At 36.0% G+C, this 25890-nt stretch overlaps 1 protein-coding gene and 1 long non-coding RNA gene across 9 annotated transcripts in view; one reads left to right on the top strand and one right to left on the bottom strand.

The window, feature by feature from the left end:
* VPS37A (VPS37A subunit of ESCRT-I) overlaps positions 1–25890 on the bottom strand; it is a 68892-nt gene that overhangs the window by 36213 nt on the left and 6789 nt on the right. For 6 of the 8 annotated variants that reach the window (XR_007402736.1, XM_025471120.3, XM_049095079.1 and 3 more), the window contains exons 2-4: positions 13401–13475; positions 11197–11311; positions 10482–10582 (exon numbers count right to left, since the gene is read on the bottom strand). Coding sequence is in view for 7 of the 8 variants with exons in the window: in XM_049095079.1 (XP_048951036.1) it covers positions 10482–10582; positions 11197–11311; positions 13401–13475 (291 nt within the window). In the remaining variant the exon portion in view is untranslated. Of the gene's footprint in view, positions 1–10481; positions 10583–11196; positions 11312–13400; positions 13476–14623; positions 14732–15762; positions 15899–25890 lie in introns of those variants that run through there. The other 2 variants (XM_025471041.3, XM_025470990.3) reach the window with 2 other exon arrangements.
* Positions 616–7937, top strand: LOC118350967 (uncharacterized). Its single transcript, XR_007402737.1, has 3 exons — positions 616–705; positions 1152–2513; positions 6983–7937. It is a non-coding gene; the product is annotated as an uncharacterized LOC118350967 (long non-coding RNA).

Raw genomic sequence — 25890 nt, 5'->3', positions numbered from 1 at the left:
ACTGGATAATCTAGCTAAGGAGATTTCCAGGCAGTGTTCAAGAGGCTGCCTGACTCCTGAGCAAGAGCAATTTCTTGAAAATTAGGTAGGACTGGGATATAAAACCGAGAAATATTCTGAGAAAAGAAAACAAAAAGACCAACAAGAAGGTGCATCATCATTAAATTTCAGAATACCAAAAATGTTTTCTAAAATTTACAACGGATCAGAAATCAAAAAGGCATTGGACACTTTGCAATAACAGAAGTCATATAGACAACAATATAGCAATATCCTCAAAATTGAGTGGAAAAGCACTTCAACTTAGAATCTGAACTATACTGATTATGAACTCTAAGGGGTAGATTAAAGATTTTTCATTTCAAAATTTATCTTCTAACAATCTGCGGCATATTGTATTTTCAAAAAATGGACACAGCAACATTTCTGGTCCCATACTCCCCCAGAACCTTGCCATTCCACCAAGAAGCCTATTTTTCCTTCCCTTGAATCTGATCAGGATATTGTAACTGCCCCCACAAACTGAATGCAGCAAAAATGACAGTGAATGTCATGCTGAAGACATCAGCGTCTAAGTCATAAAAGAAATATGACTTCCTCACAGCTCTTAATATGTTCATTCTGGGGATCACCATTATGTTGTAAGGAAGCCCAAGCCACAGAGAGAGGCCACGGGTAGATAGGCATTCCATCTGACATCCCCAGGTAAGGCCTCTGATGAGTAGGCTGAGAGCTCACTGATGATAAGGACAGCATACAGGAGCTCTCTGATGAACCCTTCCTGAATTGATGATTAGTGAGCAAAATTCATGTGTTCAGCGTTTTTAGCCAAAATTTTGCTAAACCTTAGTAGCCAGAACAGATTTTATCACCTAGAAGTGGAAAGCTGCTGGTATTTAAAAAAAAAAAAAATAGAAAAAGAAAAACCTAAAACATAGGAGTAGCTTTGGAACCTGACAGGTGAAAGCCAAATGCACCCTCAAAGAGAAGCCTGAGGGCCTGTGAGGATGCGCCAAAGAGTACTGGCAGGAAAAGTGAGGAAAATGTTGGAATGGGAACTTTGTTATGTATTAGTAGAAAGTTTACCAACACTGTTGGCTGCAATAACGGGGAAAGTAGACAAGTATGACTCATTTTATTGTGCTTCACAGATACTGTTTAAAAATTGAGAATTTGTGGCAACCATGCATCAATCAAGTGCGGGGTGTAGCAGCAAGTGCTGATATAGAAGCTGCAGAAAGTTACCCAGAAAATCTAGCTAAGACAATTAATGAAGGTGGCTACACTAAACAAGATTTAATTCTAACCCTAATTAAACAGACTTCTATTGAAGAAGATGCCATCTAAAACTTTCATAACTGGAGAAGAGAAGTCAATGCCTGGCTTCAAAGGTCCAAAGAACAAGCTTACTCTCTTGTTGGGGGCTAATACGGCTGGTGACCAAACTGAAGCCAATACTCATTAACCATACTAAAAATCCTAGGGCCTTTAAGAATTATGCTAAATCTACTCTGCCTATGCTCTATAAATGGAAAAAAAAAAAAAAAAAGCATGGATGACAATACATCTGTTTATTACACGGTCTACTGAATGTTATAAGACCACTATCGAGATCTGCTCAGAAAAAAAAAAAAAAAAAGGTTCCCTTCAAATTCTGACTACTCATTAACAATCCACCTAGTCACCCAAGAGCTCTGATGGAGACATACAATTAAGAATAGTGTTACTTTCGTGCCTACTACCATGATATCTATTCTATAGCCCATGGATCAAGGAATAATATCGACTTTCAAGTCTTATTAAAGAAATACACTTTGTAAGGCTATAGCTGCCAAAGACAGCGATTCCTTGGATAAACCTGGACAAAGTAAACTGAAAACTTTCTGGAAAGTATTTGCCATTCTAGATACCATTAAGAACATCTGTGATTTGTGGGAATAAGTCAAACATGTAAGGAGTTGAGAAGCAGTAGATACCAACCCTTACGGACAACTTTGAGGCATTCAAGATGTCAGTGGAAGAAGTAATTGCAGATGTGCCAGAAATAGTAAGAGAACTAAAATTAGAAGAGGAGCTAAAGATGTGACTGAGCAATCTCAGGATAAAACTTTAATGTAGTTACTTCTCAGGTTTGAGCAAAGAAAATGGTTTTTAAGATGGAATCTACTCCTGGTGAAGATGCTGTGAAGATTGTTGAAATGACAACAAAAGATTTAGAATATTCCATAAACTTAGTTGCTAAAACAGCAGCAGGATTTAACAGCACTAACTTCAATTTTGAAAGAAGTACTACTGTGGATAAAATGCTATCAAACAGCATTGCATGCAACAGAGAAATCATTCATAAATGGAAGAGTTCATCAATATGGCAAATGTTACTGCTTTAAGAAATTGTCAGGTCATCCCAAACTTCAATAAACACCTACCCTGGTTTATCAGCAGCCATCAACATTGAGATAAGACCCTCTACCAGCAAAAAGATTACTACTCACTGAAAGCAAGTTCAGATAATGGTAGGCATTTCTTAGCAATTGACAATTTAATTTATGTAATTATTTTATCTTTTAATCTTTTATTAAGTTTTTATTTTAATTACCGTATAGTTAACATATAACATATTAGTTTCAGGTGTACAACAGAGTGATTCAACAATTCGATTCACCCCGTCCTCATCATGACAAGCACGCTCCTTAATCCCCATCACCTATTTCATCTAACCCCCACCAACCTCCCTTTCTGGTTACCATCAGTTTGTTCTCTATAGTTAAGAGTCTGTTTCTTGGTTTGTCTCCTTTTTCTTTGCTTGTTTGTTACTTAAATTCCATATGTGAGTGAAATCATATGGTATTTGTCTTTCTCTGACTTTTTCACTTTGCATTATACTCGCCAGCTATACCCATGTCGTTGCAAATGGCAAGATTTCATTCTTTTTATGGCTGAATAATATTCCACTGTATATATGTATCACTTCTCTATCCATTTATCTATTGATGGGCATTTGGGTTGCTTCCATAATTTGGTTGCTGTAAATAATGCTGCTATAAATGTAGGGGAGCATGTATCTGTTTCAATCAGTGTTTTGTATTTTATGGGTAAATACCCAGTAGTGCGATTAGTGATCATAGAATACTTCTATTTTAAAATTTCTGAGGAACATCCACACATTTTTCCACAGTGGTTGCACGTTTTCATTCCTACCAATGATACAAGAAAGTTCCTTTTACTCTACATCCTTGCCAACACTTGTTTCTTGTGTTTTTCATTTTAGTCATTTTGACGGGTATGAGGTGTTATCCCTTTGTAGTTTTGATTTGCATTTCCCTGATGATGAATGATGTTGAACCATCTTTTCATGTGTCTGTTGGCCATCTGAATATCTCTGAAGAAATGTCTATTCATGCCCAGTTTTCTGAACACTATTTCATGAAGACATTGCTGTTTTCCCATTGCCTATTCATTCCTACTTTAACAAAGATTAATTGACCATATAGCTGTAAGTTTATTTCTGGGTTTTCTATTCAGTTCTATTGATTTATGTGACTATTTTTGTGCCAGTACCATACTGGTTTTTTCAAGATTGCTTTGGCTATTTGGGGTCTTTTGTGGTTCCATATACATTTTAGGATTGTTTGTTCTAGTTTTGTAAAAAATGCTGTTGGTATTTTGATAGGGATTGTATTAAATCTGTAGAATGCTTTGGGTAGTATACATTTTACCGATATCTGTTCTTCTAATCCAGGAACATGGATTGTCTTTCCATTTCTTAGTGTCTTTTTCAAATTCATCAATATTTTATTTCACAGAGAATAGGTCTCTCACCTCCTGGGTTAAGTTTATTCCTAGGTATTTTATTATTTTGGTGCAATTGTAAATGGGACTGTTTTCGTAACTTCTCTTTCTGCTGCTTCATTATTAGTACATAGAAATGCAACAGATTTCTATACATTGATTTTGTATCCTGTGGCTTTACTGAATTCATTTACCAGTTTTAGTAGCTTTTTGGGTGGAGTTTTTAGGGTTTTCTATATATAGTATCATGCCATCTGCAAATAGTTAAAGTTTTACTTCTTCCTTACCAATTTGTATGCTTTGTATTTCCTTTTGTTGTCTGACTGCTGTGGCTAGAGTTTCCAATACTATGTTGAATAAAACTGGTGAAAGTAGACACTTGTGCATTGTTCCTGATCTTGGGGGAAAAACTCAATTTTTCACCATTAAGTATAATGTTAGTTGTAGGTTTTTCATATATGGCCTCTATTATGTTGAAGTGTATTCCCTCTAAACCTACTGTTGAGTCTTTTTCATGAATGGATGTTGTGGTTTGTCAAATGATTTTTCTGCATACACTGAAACAATGATAGGGTTTTTATCCTTTCTCTGATATGTTGTATCATAGTGATTAACTTCATTTTGTTTTTAAAGATTTTATTTATTTATTCATGAGAGACACACACAGAGAGGCAGAGACTTAGGCAGAGGCAGAAAGCAGGCTCCCCATGGGAGCCTGATGTGGGACTCAATTCCAGGACCCTAATATCATGACCTGAGCCAAAGGCCGATGCTCAACCACTGAGTCACTCAGGTGTCCCAATGACTGACTTTTGAATATTGAATCATCCCTTGCATTCCGGTAATAAATCCCACTTGATTGTAGTGATGATTTTTTTTAATGTATTGTTGGGTTTGGTTTGCTAGTATTTTGTTGAGGATTTTTGCATTTATATTTTATCAGAGATACTGGCCTGAGTTCACTTTTTTGTGGTGTCTGTATCTGGTTTTGGTCGCAGAATTATACTGCCCTCCTAGAACGAATTTGGAAATTGTCCTTCCTTTTCTACGTTTTGGAATTGTTTAAGAAGAATAGGTAATAACTCTTCTTCAAATGTTTGTCAGAATTTGCTTATAAAGCCAGCTGGTTCTGGACTTCAGGTTTTTTGGGGAGTTTTTTGATTACTGATTCAATTTCCTTGCTAGCCATCGGTCTGTTCAACCTTTCTGTTTCTTTTTTCAGATTTGGTAGGTTATATGTTTCTGGGAATTTATCTATTTTTCCTGGGTTGTCCCAATTTGTTGGCATAATTTTTTTTTCTTTTCTTTTTTTTTTTTTTTTATGATAGTCACACAGAGAGAGAGAGAGAGAGAGAGAGAGAGGCAGAGACACAGGCAGAGGGAGAAGCAGGCTCCATGCACCGGGAGCCCGACGTGGGATTCGATCCCGGGTCTCCAGGATCGCGCCCTGCCCAAAGGCAGGCGCTAAACCACTGCGCCACCCAGGGATCCCTCATAATATTCTCTTACAATTGTTTGTGTATCTGTGGCCTTGGTTGTTATTTCTCCTCTCTCATTTGTGATTTTGTTTGAGTTCTTTCTCTTTTTCTCTTAATAACTCTGGCTACAGGTTTATCAATTTTTGATTTTTTCAAAGAACCAGCTCCCGGTTTCACTGATCTGTTATATTGGTTTTTTTAGTTTCCCTATTATTTACTTCTGCTCTAATCTTTATTATTTCCTTCCTTCTACTGGTTTACGGTTTTGTTTTCTCTAGCTCCATTAAATGTTAGGTTGTTTGAGATTTGTCTTGCTTCTTGAGATAGGTCTATATTGCTATAACCTTCCCACTTGGAACCACTCTTGCTATATCCCAAGGATTTTGAATCACTGTATTTTTTTCATTTTTGTTTCCACATAAGTTTTGATTTTTTTTTTTTTTATTTCTCAGTTGACTCATTCATTGTTTAGTAACATGTTACTTTATTTCCATGTATTTGCTCTTTCCAGAGTTTTTCTTATGGTTGATTTCTAGTTTCTTAGTATTATGGTCAGAAAAGACACATGGTATGAGTTCAATCTTTTTGAGTTTGTTGAGACTTGTTTTGTCACCTAAAATGTGATGTATTCCAGAGAATGTTCCATGTGCACTTGAAAAGAATATGTATTCTACTGTTTTAGGATGGAATGTTCCTAATATATCTGTTAAATTCATCTGGACCAGTATATCATTCAAAGTTTCCTTGATTTTCTCTTTGGATGGTATGTTCAATGATTTAAGTGGGAAGTCCCCTACTATTACTGTGTTACTATCATTTAGTTCCTTTACACTTGTTATTAACTGTTTATGTATTTAGGTGCTCCTATGTTGAGTGCATAAATATGTACAATTATCATATCCTCTTGTTTGATTGTCCCTTTTATTATCATATAGTGTTTTTCTTTGTCTCTTATTTATCCTTGTTTTAGTCTACTTTGTCTAATATAAGTATTATTACTCTGACTTTCTTTTGACATCCATTTGCAAGGTAAATGTCTCTCCATCTTCTCACTTTCAATCTGTTGGTGTCTTTAGGGCTAAATGAATCTGCTGTAGGCAGCAGATAAATGGGTCTTTTTTAAAAAATTAATTCTGTCATCCTATGTCTTCTGACTGAAATGTTTAATCCACTTACATTCAAAGTAATTATTGATAGTTACATATTTATTGCCATTTTGTTATTTGTTTTGTGACTGTCTTTAGTTTCTCTCTAATCCTTTCTTCTCTTGCTCTCTTTCATGTTTTGCTGATTTTCTTTAGTGATATACTTGGATTCCTTTCTCTTTATTCTTCATTTATCTATTACTGGATTTGAATTTGTGGTTATCATTAGGTTTGTATAACATATCCATTTCCTTCCCCAGATTAAGGGAAGTTATTATTTCTTAAAAAAAATTTTTTGCCCCCTTTTTCTCTCTCTTTTTTTCTGGGATCCCTTCAGTGTGAATGTTATTATGTTTGATATAGTCACTGAATTCCCTAAGACTATTCCCAATTTGCATAAATTTTTCTTCTCTCATTTGTGCAGCTTGGTTACTTTCCAAAACTCTGTCTTCTGTATCATTAATTTGTCCCTCTATTTCATCTATCCTGTTATTTATTCCATCAAGTGGATTTTAAATTTCATTCATTGTGTTTTTCATCTCTAATTGGTTCTTTTTTCGTCCTTTTAAGGGTTTCCCTGATGTCTTCTCCTCTTTTCTCAAGTCTAGTGAGTATTTTTATGATCAATACTTTAAATTCTCTATTGGGCATATTACTTACATTCATTTCATGTAGCTCTCTGGCAGTGGTTTGGTCCTATTCTTTCACTTGGCACATATTTCTCTGTCTCATTTTGTTTATCTCTCTGTGTCTCTTTCTGTTTTAGGAAAGTCAGCTATACCAACTGCTCTTGAAGGTAATGCTTTATATCTAAGAAGTCCTGTAGTGCCCGGAGGTGCAGTGCTCCCTGTTCCCCGGGACCTGCTGCTTCAGAGGGTGTCTCCTATGTATGTTGCATGTGTCCTATTGTGTTCTTGCCAGTTTTCCCTTCAGTTCAGTTTTCTGCAGTGGCTTTTTGCCCACTATGGGCTGTTTGGTCCCCAGCAGAGGTGGGGTGTACTGGTCTGTCTGCTAAGTAAGACCTGGAGCCTCTACTGTTGGGACTGGATCAGCTTAACCAGATCTGCCCACAGTGCCTGGGTAGGGCATGTACTTTTAAGAAGATGTACCTCAGACTTTTGTAGCACCTGCTACCACACCTGGTACAAGGACTGATGCCCTGCCAGATGTGTGGGTTGGGTGTCAAGGTATTGGTGAGGGTTGTGCATGTCTTCTGAGGGATACACTATACTGCTAGGACTCAGGCAGTATGACTGGGGAGGGCAGATCCAATGCAGCACAGTAGACAAGGCTTGGTTTAAGCAAGTTAGGTAGGGAGTGTCGGTGCTGCACTGCTTCCCAAAGGTGGCTGTGTCTTTAAGCTGAGGTGCAGGGCAGAGAAATGCAGGTGCCAGCTCCTTTGTTCTAAGAGGTCTCTCTGAGATCTCTCTCTTGATAAGCTCTGTAATGAGTAAATCACTGTCCCTTCCATGTGTCCCAGGTAGTTGTCAAATTGCTGATTCTATGCTGTACCTGCTCAGGCTGTTTGGTGTGCTGTCTCTTTAAGAGTGGGGGCTCCACTTCCTAAGGTCCTCCAGGCGCTCCCAGAACTGAGCCTGCAGATTTTTAGAATTCTAGGCTTTAAGTCTCCTTGGTTCTAAGAACTCACAAAATTCAACCCCTCTTGCTTTCAAAGCCAGATGTTATGTGAGTTCATCTTTCCCTTGTAGGCTTCCTTGCATGATTATGTTCAGAGACAGCTATAGTCTGTCCAGAGATGGCCATAGTCTGTTTAGGTCTCAAATCACATCTTACCTTCTTTGATGTGGCCTCTTCTCTACCTTTGCTCGTGCAGTTTACCCTGACAGTCTTCAGGTCATTTTCTGGATTATGTATGCTGATGTGAATGTTATCTAGTTGTACTCATGGGACAAGGTAAGCCAGGATCTCATACTCCACCACTTTCACCTCTCTCCCCTCATGTGCATATTTTTTTAAACGTAACACTATTACATACTTAATAGTCTACAGTATAGTCTAAACATAACTTTTATATGCACTGGGAAATTCAAAAATTCATTTGATTCACTTTACTGTGATTTTCGCTTTATTATGGCAGCCTGGAACAGAATCCATAATATGCCTGTACTTATTGAATTAGATGATCTAGCTAAGAAGTCCAGGCAGTATTAATGGTACCACTTACTTCTAGTTGGCTATAGTAAAACCTGAGAGAAGAGAGAAAAATAAAAAGAACTGCTAAAAATAAAGAGAGAAGATCTCTTGGGTTTAAAAAGAAAAATGTCTCTCATTCCTAGCTTCTCTAAAGTTTTCAAATTAAGAAAGAGCTTCAAAGAGATGAAACCCAAGATGGGCTAGAAAATTCTTTGTTAATTCCTCTGAAGAAAACTGAGGCAGTGCCTTAGATAACTGTCTAGCCAGACAAAAGGCTTCCTAGGGCTTCTAAGAAACTTAAGGGAGCCTAAAGGCTTATTTTGTAGACTTGTGGGTATTAGTTTTGTCTAAAGAAATGGATGTAAAGTGGATTCATAAGAAAACTACAAATATTTTTAAGTAATTGTATCATCTTGGTCTAAAAGGGATAGAGACAATATCAAATGAATAGAGGCCTATGGACCCTTAGCTTCTATAGAAGAGAAAACAGGCTAAAAAAACTACTCATCTGCAAATAAGGGCTACATTTTACAGAAAGAAAGCTGATTCAGAAGGCAATATGAAAAACCCAGAATTACTCCATCAAGAATCATTTCCAGAAAGTGAAATTAATTCCTTATCAAAGAAATGGCAACATCTTCCCAGCTGGATTCAGAACTGCTATGGCCCAGTGGCTCCTGCATAGCTTCCATTTTTGCCCTTTTTCAGTGGAAGGGCCTAGAGTAGTTTTCCTAGGCCTATGCACTGCCCTATGATAGGTGTGTGGGGGACAGTTACCTGCTACCCTGTCTCTTTAGTTCACTTGTCTTCATACCAAAAAAGACTGTACTTGAGGAACATACCCAAGAAACCTCATCTGTACCTGAACTTAGATACTTAACCCTCAGACCCTCAACATAGCCTGATTCTTTTTTTTTAACATGAGCCTGATTCTGTAATGTGACAGAGTCTGGAAGTTTCAGGGGAAGGAGCTGAGCACATTTTTGCACATAAGAGAGAAGTAAATTCTTATTGCCAGGATTGTGACAGATTGTATTTTCCCAAATTTCCATAGATAGACTTCTTGACCTTTGCCTCTCTATTAAGAGATGGAATCTATTTCCTCCTCTTTGAACCTAGGTGGGACTTTGTGACTAACTTAAAAGTGCCAGACAGGAAAGTTAAGAGAGCCTTTAGAGGATTCCAGTCCCTAGACTTCATGCCATAACAGCTAATACAAAAAGTGGAATAAAAACTAATTATCTCCAGTAGTCTCTAACCAAACTGCAGATTCACAAAGAAAATACATGTCATCAAGGTTTGATCTGAAAGGTGCTTTGCAGAGCTGCTGAAACATGTGGAATATTAAAAAGATAAAACAACCAATGGAAAAATGGAAGTAATTATTAACTCCAGAAAAAGCAAAAAAATTATACCATAAAGAAAATATAATCACGACCAAGTACTTAGTTCAGCAATGGGGAATATTTACAGAAATATTTACAGAATTTAAGTAATGAAAATACCAAAAATGAAGTTAAGTAAAAATCATGATATCACAGAGAGAATGAGGGGAAACAAACATTTATGAAAGATAAAGATAACTAAAATCCTCATCAATCATAATAGAAGGTCAATATATAATATCTAAAATGAAAGAACCAAGATATGTGTGTGTGTGTGTGTGTGTGTGTGTGTGTATATATACACTGTTTAAATTATTCAGAAAGATGAAGGTAAACATTGGAAAAGCAGCTACAAGAAGAAAACAAAGTTGCCTCTGAAAAGCATGAATGTATCTGCGTGAAGGTGGGAATGTGGAACAAAGAGAACTGCCTTTTAATATCATCTGAAAATTTAAACTATATTATGATTATTTTGATAAGAGTAAGTAAAATAAATATATGCAAACTTTTTTTGGTATAAACATACTTACTATGGAAATGCTGTTGAAGAAGGAGCTAAAACTGGAGGATTCTTCCAAAACTCATCCAACAGACTCTGAATAATTTTTCCAAGATCTGAGTGCATTGTAAACTAAAAGTAACAGTAATACAGCATGATCAAAATCACTTTCAGAATAAGTCTTATTAGGATAATATCATTCTAAAGCTTATCTTAAATCTCCTTTGGCACAGCAAGAATCAAATGAAAAACAAAGGATATTGTGTCAAATGACCAGATTAGTAATCTACAACTGACAATATTTTCCCATTGGCTCAATGCCACAAATCGGTTAAAAATCTATTTAACCAGTAATGCAGCAAAAATATTTCCACATTTTTTTAAATAATTTGAAGGTTCAAAGGTAAATACTCAGAGTACATTTAAGTTTAGTCCTTCAAATTAATCAATCATTGATATATCCTAAGAACTTTGAGACATATTTGAATTTTATCCCCTCCTAACAACTACGGAAAATCTACTGTGAACCAAAGTTCTAAGATCAACAGGTCCTCATCACAGAAAAACAAATAAAACAAATAACCTTCAAATCAGTATTATCTATTAGATATATTGACCTTTTGCGGGGGGGAAATTACTTAGACCACATGAGATTTTAAATGCATTTTAAATTTATAAAATATGCAGTAGTAAAGTAATAATACACCTGTTATACTACTCTGAAATAAATTATACTATATACATACATTGTTTACTAATGGAGAGGTAACATATACTCCTTGTTTATCCATTAAGTGATGTTGTATTGGTGGGTAAACACTGATCACTGGTTTTTCCTGAGGAAACTGTGGAGGGAGTAATCTGTTAAAAGTAGAACAGATGAAAAAAAGATAAATGTTATGTTATATAGTCATAATTCTAAAATAAAGTTATAAGCAAATTAAATTTTCATGCTTTCATTTGGATTAACTATTCACAGTAATAAGTTGTATTATGGTTGTTGATTGAAAATACACAAAATGATACACTTGAGCAACAAAATTATAAAGCAATTCAGGGATCCCTGGGTGGCGCAGCAGTTTAGCGCCTGCCTTTGGCCCAGGGCGTGATCCTGGAGACCCGGGATCGAATCCCACATCGGGCTCCCGGTGCATGGAGCCTGCTTCTCCCTCTGCCCGTGTCTCTGCCTCTCTCTCTCTCTCTCTCTGTGTGTGTGTGACTATCATAAATAAATAAAAATTTAAAAAAAATAAAAAATAAAGCAATTCAATACAGTAAAATCTTCTTAATGTAAAATATGGATACCCTGAGTTACAAGATATTATTCACATATGTCAATTAATTGCTTTCAAGCATAATATACCAAGTTATGCAAAATCTCAGATAAAATCAGGTCAGGTATTTGTATCAAGAGAACCACAGGAACCAATTTGACTATTAGACCACAGGTTCTGGCCATATAATTTTCTTGTGGTTTTCCTACTTATGAAATGCTGCCAGGAATTATTACACCATCTATTGAATTTTTAAAGAATGAGTAAAAAAGCAAAAGCAAAAGCACTATGATTAAAACAGTACAGCTGTCATTATGCCTTGGTGTTATAAGGGTATCTTCTAATTGTCCCCACTAACACAATTCTTCCAAGTCTGAGGTCCATCACATGGTTTCAATCAAAGAACAATCAATTCTCAATACCAAAACAAACAACAACAAAAAAAGGTGAAAATCTTAACCTTTAAAACCACCACAAATTTAAAATTCAATATTGAAGTCCTAAATGGATTTTACTGGATATGAAACTCTTGATTTCTAAATGTCTCTAAACTCAGAAGAATATGCCCCTTTAAAACTGTCTCTCTGTTCCCCTGTTGGATCAGAAAATGGTTTGTATGGCAGCACTGTCAAGAAGAAAACTGGGTCCTTTTCGGCTTCTCCTACTTAGCCCTTCCTAGAGCATTTGGTAGAGATAAAACTACTTAATGTATATAGTCAAAGATGTTAAACCAGTCTGGTAAGGACAATGAATAGCCTTAGAGCCCAACAAATCTGGGTTTGTACCCTAACTATGTTACTATCTGTGTGTGTAATTTGTCCAATTTGCAGGGCTGCTGTGAGGATTCAAAAACTCCTATATCAAGATAACACAGCATAATGCATGGCATTATTATACATTCACACTTTCATTCACTTATTCAACTAGGATTTAATAAGGCCTTCTCTGTGCAGGCACTATGCTATACAATGAGAATATGAAGATGAAGAAGCCATGGTTCCTATCTTCAAGTTAGGTGCTTCTTACCTCAACCAAACACCTACTCTAGCACCCAGCCACCTCCTGCAATCTGAGGCAATAACTTTAAATACTTTCATACTAAAGATTAATAATTATACTTCCAGTTAAATGAGTACTTTAGCAATCATTTTGTCCCATCTTTCCTCTTAAATAACCTCATGACTGTAATTTTTAACTGAATTATTTTTCTTTAAATAGTAGACCAAATTCAGCCTTGAACTTTCTGGTTGACATAGTCTATCTGTTGCTGAAGACTAGAATATTTTCACTTGTTTCTAATATAGAGGTGGATATATGTCTAACAGTTTTCCATATGCAACTTCTTTGATTGTTTCTCATCATTTGTAGATTTTCTCTTTCAGTCTACCTCCGGCTAAGATTTTAGTGCATATCAATAAAAACAATGACAGTATTATTATTATTACATCTTTTTAGTGCACTTCTTCTTGAATAGTTTCTTTCTTACAACAATATACTTTACAATGTCTTTAAAAATTTGTTTCACAAAACTGTGTGACTTTAGTAAGTTATTGTTTCTAGAAAAGGAATATTTTAAATAAGTTCACTTTAAACCATTTACTTCTAATAACTAAGAAAATAGGAAAAGATTTTTAAAAGTACTAATACATAAAAATACAGGATACAATTCTACTCACATATTAATGTTAATTGTCAGGTTGTTTACGGTGAATGGCAATCTGTATTCCACATCTTTCTGTATTTCAGCTATACTGTAGGAGAAAATTTGAGAGAAAAATTCACCTGAAGGTATAAAACCATTAATGTTAAAAAGAACACCAAATGTTTTTAGACCCTACTAAAACTATTAATTTTAATCACTGAATCTAGCCATATAACTTGTATCTTGAGGGAAAAATGATCATAGATTTATCAAATAAGCAGGCAATAATATTCTGAGATATCCAAGTGTGTGTGTGTGTAGGGTATAGTAGAATGGGGACAGATGCTGAGGTAAAGTGGCAAAGAAAAACTCTCATACTAATGCTAGACTGATTTATTATCACTTTAATTCATCATTAGTAGATGTAATTGTGATCCCTCTGGTTAATACAAGTCAGCAAGAAATCTGGGTTCTGACTATAATTCTGCCATACCCAGCTATATAGACAGCTCGGGAAGTCTGGGTCTTAATAGCTTAAACTTAAAAGCCTGGATGAGATGTCTCCTATAGTCTTATGACAGACTGCTGGCTGCTCTCCAAAAACAAGTAACCTCCCTTTCTCTCTAAGCAAGAAAAGTCTGATTTTACTCTGAATAGCAATGTCCTAGCCTTTGCAGCTAGCTGTTCTTACAAACTTAAGTTTTAGCCAATAAGATAGATACAGAGAGGTTGTAGGATAGAATTACCATGAAAACATCTAAAAGAGTCCATTTGCCCCTCCTGCCTCTACCTGATAGCCACACTTCTAACAAGCCATCCTGGGCCACGAGTGACCCTGAAAATGGAAGTCATACACAAGGGAGAGCTAAGCAGAAAGAAAGAAGTAGTTTGGGTCTTCAATGACTATGGAATTGTCAAACCGAATTTCTTTTTTGTGAGAGAAAAAAAAAAAATTCTATCTTGTTTAAGTCAGAATTTTGGGAGTCTTTGCTAGTAGCAGCTGAATATAAGCCAACTAATATAATTTCCTTATACTTTAACATTCTATATTTAGAGTCTAATTTAGTTTATTGTTAATTGCAGGGATACATTACTACAATTATAATCTAGCAGCCAAATCTTTGGGGGACTCACTCCAAATTCTAACGAATATTCACAATATTTCCAAAGAGAAAAATGTTAAGTAGTATTAATGAGTTAAGGTTGAGAAGAACCTTAATATTCAAAAAGACATGAAGCTTTTTTAAGCATGCATACCTTTGGAAGATCTAGGGTTTACATAATTTTTTGTTCTTTTGGTTGCTTCAACTAATGCTCCGTATTGACATCCCATGGAATAGGGTTAGGATTGAGATGAAGAAACAGCTGAGAACAGACTCAAAAATATATTCAATATTAGGACTTCCATAGTTTTATAGAAGTTTCTCTTTGGGGTTTAGTTTTGGACTAGAATACTAACAACCTGCTCAGTTGTAGGAACACCATATAATCAATTCAATGGCTTAAGTTTTCTATTCTTTTATATTATTTTTAGGACTCTATGATGTAACTGCTTCAAGGCAATACTGGTCACAAAAGCATCCATCAGTTCTAAGCTAAGCAGAACATATTCATGATTAAAAGTATGACCTCCTAATTAGGTTTCCTGGGTTCAACTCTCCCTCTAACTATTACTTATGTGATCATATGCCAACTACTTAACCTAAGGGACAACCCAGGTCGCTCAGCGGTTTAGCACCGCCTTTAGCTTGCTTCTCCCTCTGTCTGTGTCTCTGTGTCTCTGCATCTCTCTCTCTCTCTCTCATGAATAAATAAAAAATCTTAAAAAAAAAAACAACCCAAAAAACTACTTAACCTAAGCCTTGTCTCTCAAATGGAAAATAGGAATGTCAGTTGTTAGATTAAATCAGATAATACCTTCACAAAATACCATAATTGTTCAATACATGTTCAATTGTTCAATAAAGAATTAGCTATTATCAAATATGTATTTTGAACATGCATCGAAGTTGGAGCCTTTCTAAATCTGTAGTACCAAAGTTTTAACTCAGTTTTTCAGTGTATTTTTATATAAAACAAATTAAAGTGAATTTGACTAAAATAATTTTTACTTAAGCCATTGGTTAGAAGTGCTTTCCTTGTCTCCACAATTAGAGTGTTGACATTTATTAAGTTTTGACAAGTTTCCTTCACAAATGAAGTATAATAAATAAATGAAAGCAATTCTTATAATATTAGTGAGAGGTGTACCATCATTAACAAATTCCAATACAAGTTGTTCATGGCAATTGCTGGACTTCAGGACATGCCACTGCAAAATATGGCACTTCAGCATCTTGAATATTTTCAGCTGAAGGAGTTTAAGAGGAGAAGCAGGAAGGTTACCTTCTTCTCACCTCTTACTCTTTCCCTGAAACTGATCATGAAATCCTCATGTGAAATATGCTCTCCTCATACCAAGAGGAAAGTAGCATCCTCCACCTCAAAAGACAGAGGGACACTAAGAATAGTAACAAGCCTTGCTAAGCTGCCTACCCCCTCCTTGACTACAATCACCTCACATTCCTTTACCCATTGTATTCCTCCATGACTGCGCACTTCTTAGAATTCTGTACACTTTTGATAAAACCCAGCATTAAAAAACTCAGGTCTAACTATTTCTCTGGGGTTTTCCTTCCTTATTAAGTCATCCATCTCATTTAAACTTACATTAAATAAGTTTGTAGGTCTTTCCTCCTGTTAATCTGTCAGTTTAATTTTCAGGCCCACCAGGGATCTTAAGAGGGTTGAGGAAAATGTTTTCCTCCTCTACACTAGCTGCATTAGACAAAATGGCAGATATCTGTTTACTTAATTAAAACTAGAACCATCCCCTGAATATTCACAAATGTGATTTCAAATTTTTTGCTATTTTAAATAACTTTTTAAAAAAGATTTTATTTAGGGATGCTCAGTTTAGCGCCACCTTCGGCCCAGGACATGATCCTGGGGACCCGGGATCAAGTCCCACATTGGGCTCCCTGCATGGAGCCTGTTTCTCCCCCTCCCTGTGTCTCTGCCTCTCTGCCTCTCCGTGTCTTATTTATTAAATAAATAAATAAATAAATAAATAAATAAATAAATAAATAAAATAAAATCTTAAAAACGATAAAAAATAAATAAAAGATTTTATTTATTCATGAGAGAGACAGAGAGAGGCAGGACAGAGAGAGGCAGAGACAGAGGGAGAGAAAGAAGCAGGCTCCCAATGGGGAGCCCGATGTGGGACTCAATCCCAGAACCCCGGGATCATGACCTGAGCCAAAGACAGATGTTCAACCACCGAGCCACCTTTAAATAACTTTTTAAAAACTTATTCTAGGGGTGCCTGGGTAGCTCAGGTAAACATCTGACTCGATTTTGGCTCAGGTCATGATCCTAGGGTTAAGGGATCAAGCCCTACATTGGGCTCTGCTGGAGATTCTCTCTCCCTCTGCTCTCCCACCATAAATAAATAAACAAACTTCTCTAAAAATGATTCATTCCCATTGGTGGCCATGGGGGATAACAAGCAAAGAGAATATAAAAATCACTCAGGAAGTCGTATAGCCAAGATAACCTCTAACACATTGGTATATAACGTAATCTTTCTATATTTATACCTTTATGTAAAACAAAATACAATTGTATGTCTACACAATTTTGTAACTTGCTCTTTTCTGAATCAGTAAATGCTATTTTAAATTATCTTTTTAAAATGGTTATAAATAATGTTTTACTATATTGTTTCACCTATCCTCTATTAATTACTGAGATTATTTCCAATTTTTACTATTACAAATTACACTTTGATAAAAATTTTTGCATCCTTATCTTTGAGCTGACAGGTAGCAGTATTTTGGATGTTAAGTACACACACATATTTTAAAGTAATACTGTAATCACACTATAAGAGCAAATTTGAATGATCTTCCATTAATACTATTATGTTCCAGTTTCTCTGAGAAGTGGATTACTATGGTTTTGCCTCATCAACTCTAAATTGGTTTGGAATTAAAGAAAGCTGAAAATTCTGTGTTAGAATGTGTGATTAATTGGCATTTTCATTTCTTCCATGGTCCTTGAAACTATAAACAAACAGACCTTGAGATGCAATAGAGGTACTGGTTATGGTTAAAAGACTCCTTTTGTAGAATCATTTATCTCTGATGTTATTACATTTTGTGTAAACTTGTATTTCATAAGAAAGACTTTGTTCAATTGTACAGCTACCATCTTAAAGAAAATACAGAAATGTGTGGTCTCTGAAGAGGGACACAGGATGAAGAAAAAATATCAAGTGACTAAAAAAGATCAAGATACTGAGAGCATGCTTTTTCCAGTGTTGGGTAAATGGAGGAATGTTTATAGCTAAACCTAGCAAATAAGGGATTCGAATGCTTTGATAAAGATGGCAGATCAAGATAAGACAACTTCCCTTTCCCAACTAAATCTCCAGGAAGTATTACAAAAGTCTAAACAACCAAATCTGTAACAGTGCTGAGAAGCAAAGAGTAAGCAGACAAGAAGTTCTGAGGAATTTCTAAGATATTAAAAAAATGGATTAGATTTAAGGAAAAGAATGATAAATAAAGAAACAAGAAAAAGAAACCAAATACAGGAACTAATGACAACCCAAAACATAAGATCAATGTAAAGTAGGAGTTGTTTAAAGGTCCTCCAAGCCCTTGAAGGAAGTCAATGCATATCAAGAGTGTAGAGGGCCACGCAGAAGCATTTCTCAGGGTAAGGAATGGGAAGACATGTGCAACAGCAGGTAGCAATCTTCTCTTTTCCCTGCTTGTTCCAACCAACAGATAGCACTAATATTTGTACCCATAAGAACTGTACTCAAAAGTAGCAGTGCCTTAGGAAGGCTTCCGTGCAGCCTGTTTCCAGAAGACAGCTATCAGCTTGTCCCATATTGGAGCAAAGCATTTTTTTTCATTCATCACCAGAGGCAGGCTATCATAAACAGAGTTAAATATCCACCAACAAGTCAACAAAGAATTTCAAGCAGAAATGAACATTGATATGAAAATGAAAAATTAAGAAACAGGAAATTTAAAATAAATAGCTCAAATATATGGTTCAATACTCTGTTTGGAAAATGTTTCATACTATATATTCTTTTCTTGGAGAATACAGATGCATTTTTAGCATATTAAAGGCTTTGAGAAATTCTAAAGCATTTGATTTTTGTTTTCTCAATCTGTTTGACATGGACCGCGTTCTTTAACAGTATTCTTTGCCTACCGTTGTGTGGAACACAGGATAATGAAACAGATGTGCAAAGGCCTACAGGAACACAGAAGAGAGCACCCAACTTAAACAAGGGTGGGGGGGGTGGGGTCTTCAGGGAAATAAAATATCTAAACTACATTTAAAAATCAAGTAAGAGTTAACATGCAGGAAAGAGAATCAGCAAAACCAATTATACATTCTAGACAGAAAAAACACCATTGGAAGAACTTCAGATATGAAATAACACCGGGTCCCTAAAAAGTCTACATATCCTTTGCCATTAAAAATTTCACAACCTCACTGGCTTGTTAAAAAGAAAAGCAGAGGTCCAAAATTGAGACACTTAGGCCAAGTCACCATGGTGGGGATTAATACCTAACCTAACTGCAACCTCCTTAGAAATGTAGTCTTAACCAGTCAGGAATTTTCTACACAGCACTAAATGGGGTGATCTGTCACATGGGCCTTTTCCATAGCCCCCAAGATGAGATAACCCACCTAATTAATTAGACTCCCTACCCTTTACCCTTAGGGAAAAGTGACCCTGGTACAATCCTTTTCTAAATTTTGCTAACAATTTCTTTGCTCCATCATCCTTCCTATAAAATCCTCCGGTTTTGCACAACTACTGGGAGCTCCCTTGCTCCCTAGATGGGATGCTGCCCAATTCATGAATCATTTAATGAAGCCATCTACATCCTCAAAATTTGTTTTTTGTTTTTTTTTTTTTTTTTTTTTAACAGGTTTTGTGGAAGCAGCAGGATCTGAAGTGAACTTCTAAAAGGCCTTCAGGGATAAAGAGAAACATAGGTGCAGCACTCTGTGAACCTTTCAAATTCACTGTCTTGTCATACATTTCCAAGGACTGTTGGTGAGCTCCTCTGGGTTTGAGCTCCACCCTCTTTGCATTTGAGCTTGGGTCTAATTGGCTTTGCAGTCCAGGGTTAATGAGTCAGTCTACACAGACAAGAGACTCTAACAGAGCTCCAATCCTTAGCCCTTGGTTCAGTCTATAATTCCACATTGGAATCCCTTCTCCAATTGTAGTTGGAGTCCTCATTGACTGGTATTTACTGGTTTAGTACCTTCCCCATTTCCAGTCCATTGTCTCCATTCACTAGAGTCTGCTGGTCAGCCTGTGCTGGGAACTGTTGGTGGCCACTGGCTAGAACTGGACTGGGTCTGCCTTAAGAACAGGCTGGGTCTGATCTGAGCTGGATTCGGTCCAGTATGAGGCCTGTGGTATTATTTTAAGTAAGGGCTAATTGATAATGGGAGTCTCGGATGCCAGAAATAAGGCTGCAAACACTGGTGGGCATGGGTCAAGCATTTAAATTCAAAGGCTATTAGGGCACCTGCCACCTTTAGAAAATTTCTGTGATAGAATAAGTTGGTTGCATTAATGCGTTATATTGACACTAGGTCACCCACCAAGATAATTTCTGCGCAATGAGGTACACTGCAAAACACGTCACAATTCCCAACTCCATCACATGTCCCTCTAGGTATTAGTTTGATTCTGAGAAACCCAGAGGCCTAGCTAAAAAAAAATGTGGGGGAATCTTTCATATCCAGAGTTGAGCAGGCTGCCTTCTGACGTACTTATTACCTCATGTCTAAAAACATAAACTTCTGTAGTCTCATAAGTTGCAAACATTAAGTTAAATGACAAGATCTTACTAAAACCAACCTAGGATTACAATGGCCATTATGATAAATGCTCCAATTAGAGAAATAATTAAGGAAGTGTACTTGAAAGCAAAGATTCTTAAACAGAATGGAATACCTATTTTAATTGGTATGCAGAAGCCACCAAAAGGTTTCAAAATTCCAGAGTTTCATTGATTCACTGCAAAAGGCCAATGAAAAAGAACAGTATCTAAAACAAAGACTGAGACTAACATATAAAACTGCATTAATTCCTACTGTTCTCTCTCCTTTGAGTATTCTTTCTAGTAATCCTGTCAAAAGGTCTGAATGGCCTTTTGACTCTGAAGAGACTAGTAGTTACCTTTTAAGATAAAGACCACCATAGGCTGCAGGCAATCCCCTACAGGTACTTTCATTCCAGGATTAAAGGCCAATAGTTAAATAATTTAAACCCACAGAGGATTTTCAAAAGGTTTGTTTTGTTGTTGTTTTTGTTTTTCTCAAAAGGTTTTATAAATAAATTACCTCCTGAGCCCAATATGCAGGGGAAAAAAATATTCCCTTCCTTTCCGAATCTTATTAAAACCAACCTAGAATTACTAATTAGAACTAATAATTATTGAACTATTAATTATCTCCCAGAGATAACTACTGCCTTCTTGATTGTCTTATGTCCTGAGAATTTGGCTTGGCTTTCAGCCCACCTGGTACAGGCAGGTTGTGCCTGGCTAAATTTGGGAGTGACTGGATCTTGTAAAGATAATATCTTTTGCACCCTCTTTGAGGATGCTGCTCGAGTCCATGGGGTTAAAACTGCCAGAAATATTTACTGTATGGCCTGGCTGAGACCTGACAAAATATCTGAAAGGATTTACTAACTCTGTGATCAGAAATTTGGCCAAGTTTGAAGCAGATTCAGAGCCTGAGAAGAATTTAAAGACTTCTTCCCTGAGCTAAATATACCCAGAGGGTGGAAAAACACATAGGTGGATGGGTATGGGTGTCCTCTGATTACCATTTAGGTGGCAACTTAATTCTTTGAGGAATTAAAAACAGCTTTAAACCTGTCAGAAGGGCCAAAATCAAAACAACAAGAAATAACAAGTACTATGAGGATGTGGAGAAAAAGGAACACTCAGCCACTGTTAGTGGGAAAATAGTTTGGTACAGCCACTGTGGAAGAGTATGGAGGTTTCCCAAAAAAGTAAAAATAGGAATCCCATTTGATCCAATAATTCCACTATTAGGAATTTATCTAAAGAAAATTAAACCCTAATCTGAAAAGATACATGCGCCCATTTATTGATGCATTATTTACAGTAGCCAAGATATGGAATCAACCTAGTGTCCATTGATAGACGAATGGATAAGGAAGATGTGGTAACATATGCAATCAAATATTACTCCACCATAAGAAAGGATTAGCTCTTGTCAACTGACACAACATGGATGGACTAGGAGGGTATTATGGTAAATGAAGTAAATCAGATTGAGAAAGATAAACGCCATATGATTTCACTCATGTGGAACCTAAGAAAACAAATGAATTAACATACAAAAAGCAGAATCAGACCTTTAAATACACAGAAATAATGGCTGCCAGATGGAAGGCGGGTGGGAGAGTGGGTAAAATGCATGAAGGGGAGTGGGAGATTCAGGCTTCCAGTTATGGAATGACTAAATCATTGAAATAAAAGGCATAGCATAGGGACTATTACCAATGATACTGTAATAAGAAGTGTTATGACACATGGTAGTTACACTTGCAGTGAGCAAAGCCCAGGTATAGAGAAGCTGAATCATGTTGTAGACCTGAAACTAATGTAACACTGTGTGTCAACTATTCTCAAATAAAAATTTTTTTTTAAAGTATAAGAGGTCAACCTTTCATATTATATTAAAATTTAGCCCTTAAATTAAAAATAAGGAAAAACTTAGATGTAGCTTCTTTTACAACTATTGAGTTTTGTGTTTTTGTACCTAATTCATGGCAGCAATTTAAGGCCATAAGCTATGAGGTCTCTCTACATCTGTATCTTTATGTGTGCTTCTTTATATACAGTAAATGTGTGGTATTTTCTACCTCCAGATGGTATTTTTAAAGTTTATTTGTAAATTTAGTTGGCTTAAAGATCTATTTAATTGGCTTAAGGAAAATTAAGTGCTTATGTAAATTAAATTCTCAGAAATATAAAACACCCAAATATTTTTCAAGTACCTGGATAATCTTCTAGTAAATTAAAGCTAGTTTAAATTCATTGGCTTAATTAAAACAGGCATGTCTTTAGAGTTACCAACATTAAATATAATGCAGATAAATTTCATTCTACCTAAACTTATTAGTTTAATTAAATTTGTTATAATTTGTCAGTAAAAATAACTTAGAATGATGGTTGGTTTTATCTAATGTCTCATCAAGTTTCGTGGGTAATCTAAACATAATTGTTGGAGCAAATGATTTAGATGTTAAGTGGGATAAGAATTTATAGATAAGCTTTTTAGCAATTCTATTTTATGGTATGTGTGCTTAAAAAAACTTTTCCAAAACTCTTTAGCTTGGGATTTTAGGACTCTTGTTAAATCAAATGATGGAAATGTATTGAATATTTAGGTTATTTCCAGATAGGATAAAATGCTGTTATTGAACATAGGCTTATCTACTTTTGGTTTATTGCAAAGAAACTAAAAGATATTTAGAGGGACGCCTGGGTAGCTCAGTGACTGAGCATCTGCCTTTGGCTCAGAGCATGATCCTTCCTGGTCCAGGGATCCAGTCCCACATCGGGCTCCCTGTGGGGAGCCTACTTCTCCCTCTGCCTATGTCTCTGCTTCTCTCTGTGTCTCTCAGGAATAAATAAATAAAATCTTAAAAAAACTATATACATATATTTAGATTTGCTAATTTTACACTGGAAAACTGAAAAAAAAACATATGCCTCTAGAAATTATGAAATGTATTAATAACTTGCTAATCTAAAAAATGCTGATAGGACAGTTCACAATTCCTTCTTAGTTTTCACCAGAAATTAAGATTTCTGTTAAAAATTCTAATTGTTATTACAGCTACTAAAAATAAAAGAAACACCTTTATATGTAAACAAAGAGTGTGTTTTTGTTTTTAATTAATTAATTTATTTATTCATGACAGACACATATATAGAGAGAGAGAGAGAGAGGCAGAGACACAGGAGGAGGGAGAAGCAGGCTCCATGCCGGGAGCCCGACGTGGGACTCGATCCCGGACCTTCAGGATCGCTCCCTGGGCCAAAGGCAGGTGCCAAACTGCTGAGCCACCCAGAGATCCCCAAGCGTGTGTTTTTGGTCAGAGAAGAACTAAGGAATGGAGATACATTTTTTTGTTGAGGGAAAAGAAAGTAATTTTGTCCTAAAGCAAGGTTGGTTGTTTAAAGAACAGGACAAAATCTGAATGTAAAAAACAAATAACAAACTTATAAAATAATGAAAAAGGAATCTTTGGAATGGAATTTTATGAGTGGTCAGGGCTAACATTAAAATGAGTAAGTTTTAATACCGAAAGTAAGCTGGTACAAAAGTAGAATTTGATATTCACTGTTAAAAGAACAAAGGGGTTTTTTGGACTTTGGGTCTGTTTTTGATAACAGATTGTGAAAGCATCTTTACAAGTATCAAGTTTCATAATGATCTGTAATCGTATTTAAGCAAACTTAAAATTTTTTTTTTTTTTTTTTGCTATTTTTTACAAAGTTCCCAAAACCAAGTTCCTAATGAAGTCTTTTTGACCTGTAAAAAATTTGGAGTTCTTCCAGAAGTGTCTCTGGAACACTTTCAAAAAACTTGTTAAACTAAGTAGACTTATCTGACATATTAAATTACATGGGCAGCATTGTCAAGTAAGATGTAATACTGTGTCTTTCTTATATTGTAAGATTGTGTTGTATGTGTGTGAAGTTCATTTTGCTTCTGCAAAAACTGGCCCCTCGCTGCCAGATCTTTGTCACCCTGATATCCCTGTAACAAGGCAACAGTCTGCTCCTGAATCAGAAAAAAATGAAGATGGGTCAGTAATAGCTGTAAGATAAATGAACAGTTGGACTATGGGAACCCTAAGATGGCTGCTTGGTAATTCTCAGCTCCCAGGAAAACCCCACTTCTCAGGTTTTTGCATTCCTTTACCCACCGTAGGGCATTTAAGAGGACTAAAATTACGAATCAGCACTGGTGGGGAGGTTTCTACCTGTCAGGTCCATAATCCTGGAAAATAACTTTTGTCCAAAGAGGCCTCAGATCTCCCCTCTCTGGACCCTTTGAATATCTGCTGGAACTCCCTCTTAGTGTCAGTTATCAATATGTTCTTGTTATTGCATGTATGTTTTCTGAATGGGTTGAATCCTTCTTCTGTGGCAAGGCTAATGCCCTCTCTGTGGCAAAAAAAAAAAAAAAAAAAAAAAAGAAAGAAAGAAAAGAAAGAAAAAGAAAAGGAAAAGGAAAAGGAAAAGAAAAGAAAAGAAAAGAAAAGAAAAGAAAAGAAAAGAAAAGAAAAGAAAAATATGTTTTTCAGTTAGGGTATACCCTCCACAATATCCAGTTAGTGATCAAGACACCCACTTCACTGGACAAATTATATAAAGCCTTCATGAAAAGTTTTCAAACTTCTTGGAATTATCATAATCTCTATCGCCTTCAATAAGACAAGGTCAAGAGAACTGATGATATTCTTAAACTTAAAATTTCCAGACTTGAAACTACTGGGCTTCCCCGACCTAAGGTACTGCTTTTGATCTTGGGGACTATTTGCAATATCCTATTTGGAAAACAAACTCACTACACACAAGATAGTCACTGGGATACACCAATGTCTATTGGTATACAACCCTCTGTTCATCCTGTGTCTCATGCTAGTATGACCAAGAGACTCTCTAAGTCTCTAATGTCTTATGCTCTCAAGCCTATCATCAACAGGTTAAAAAATCCTTTCCAGCAAAAAAAGTCATGACCTATGGATGTCATAAAAAGGAACAACAAAAACCTCCACAACTTCAGAGCCATGGCTGAGAGTGGTGCTAATGCCTTAGATTTTGACCACATCTCTTGGTCAAATTCTAAGGTGACAATTTGATCAAAAGGGGAGTAATTGTTAAAAAGAAAACCAAAGACCCCAAATGGAGGCTCTTATGCCAAGTCACTAAACCTGGGCTTAAAACCTAATCTAATTGCAGTTTCAGCCTCCAGAAAATTCCTGATCAGCACCAATGAAGTAATCTATCTGTCATATAGGCCCTCTTCATCTCCCTCAAAGGAAGGTAATAATAAAACTCTTTGCCCTTCCCCCTAAGAGAAGGTGATTTTACCTATAACGGTTCTTTCCTTTTGTCAATAGCTTCCTTGCCCCACTCTCTTTCCTACAAAAACCTTCCATTTTGTACAACTCCTTGGAGCTCCTCTCTCCACTTGCTAGATGTGATGCTGACCAATTCATGAGTCGTTAAATAAAACCAACTAGATCTTCAAATTGGACTCACATGAATTTTGTTTTTTTAAGTCTGTTGATATCACCACCTTCATGGACTGAGTGGAAACAGGATGATCATTTTTTTAACTTAGGTAGCACACAGCAGATAGCTTAGGAGTTC

Source organism: Canis lupus, chromosome 16 (assembly GCF_003254725.2).
Source record: "Canis lupus dingo isolate Sandy chromosome 16, ASM325472v2, whole genome shotgun sequence".
NCBI lineage: Eukaryota > Metazoa > Chordata > Mammalia > Carnivora > Canidae > Canis > Canis lupus.
The sequence above is the reverse complement of the archived record's forward strand: the minus strand, read 5'-3'. Positions and strand labels throughout refer to the sequence as shown.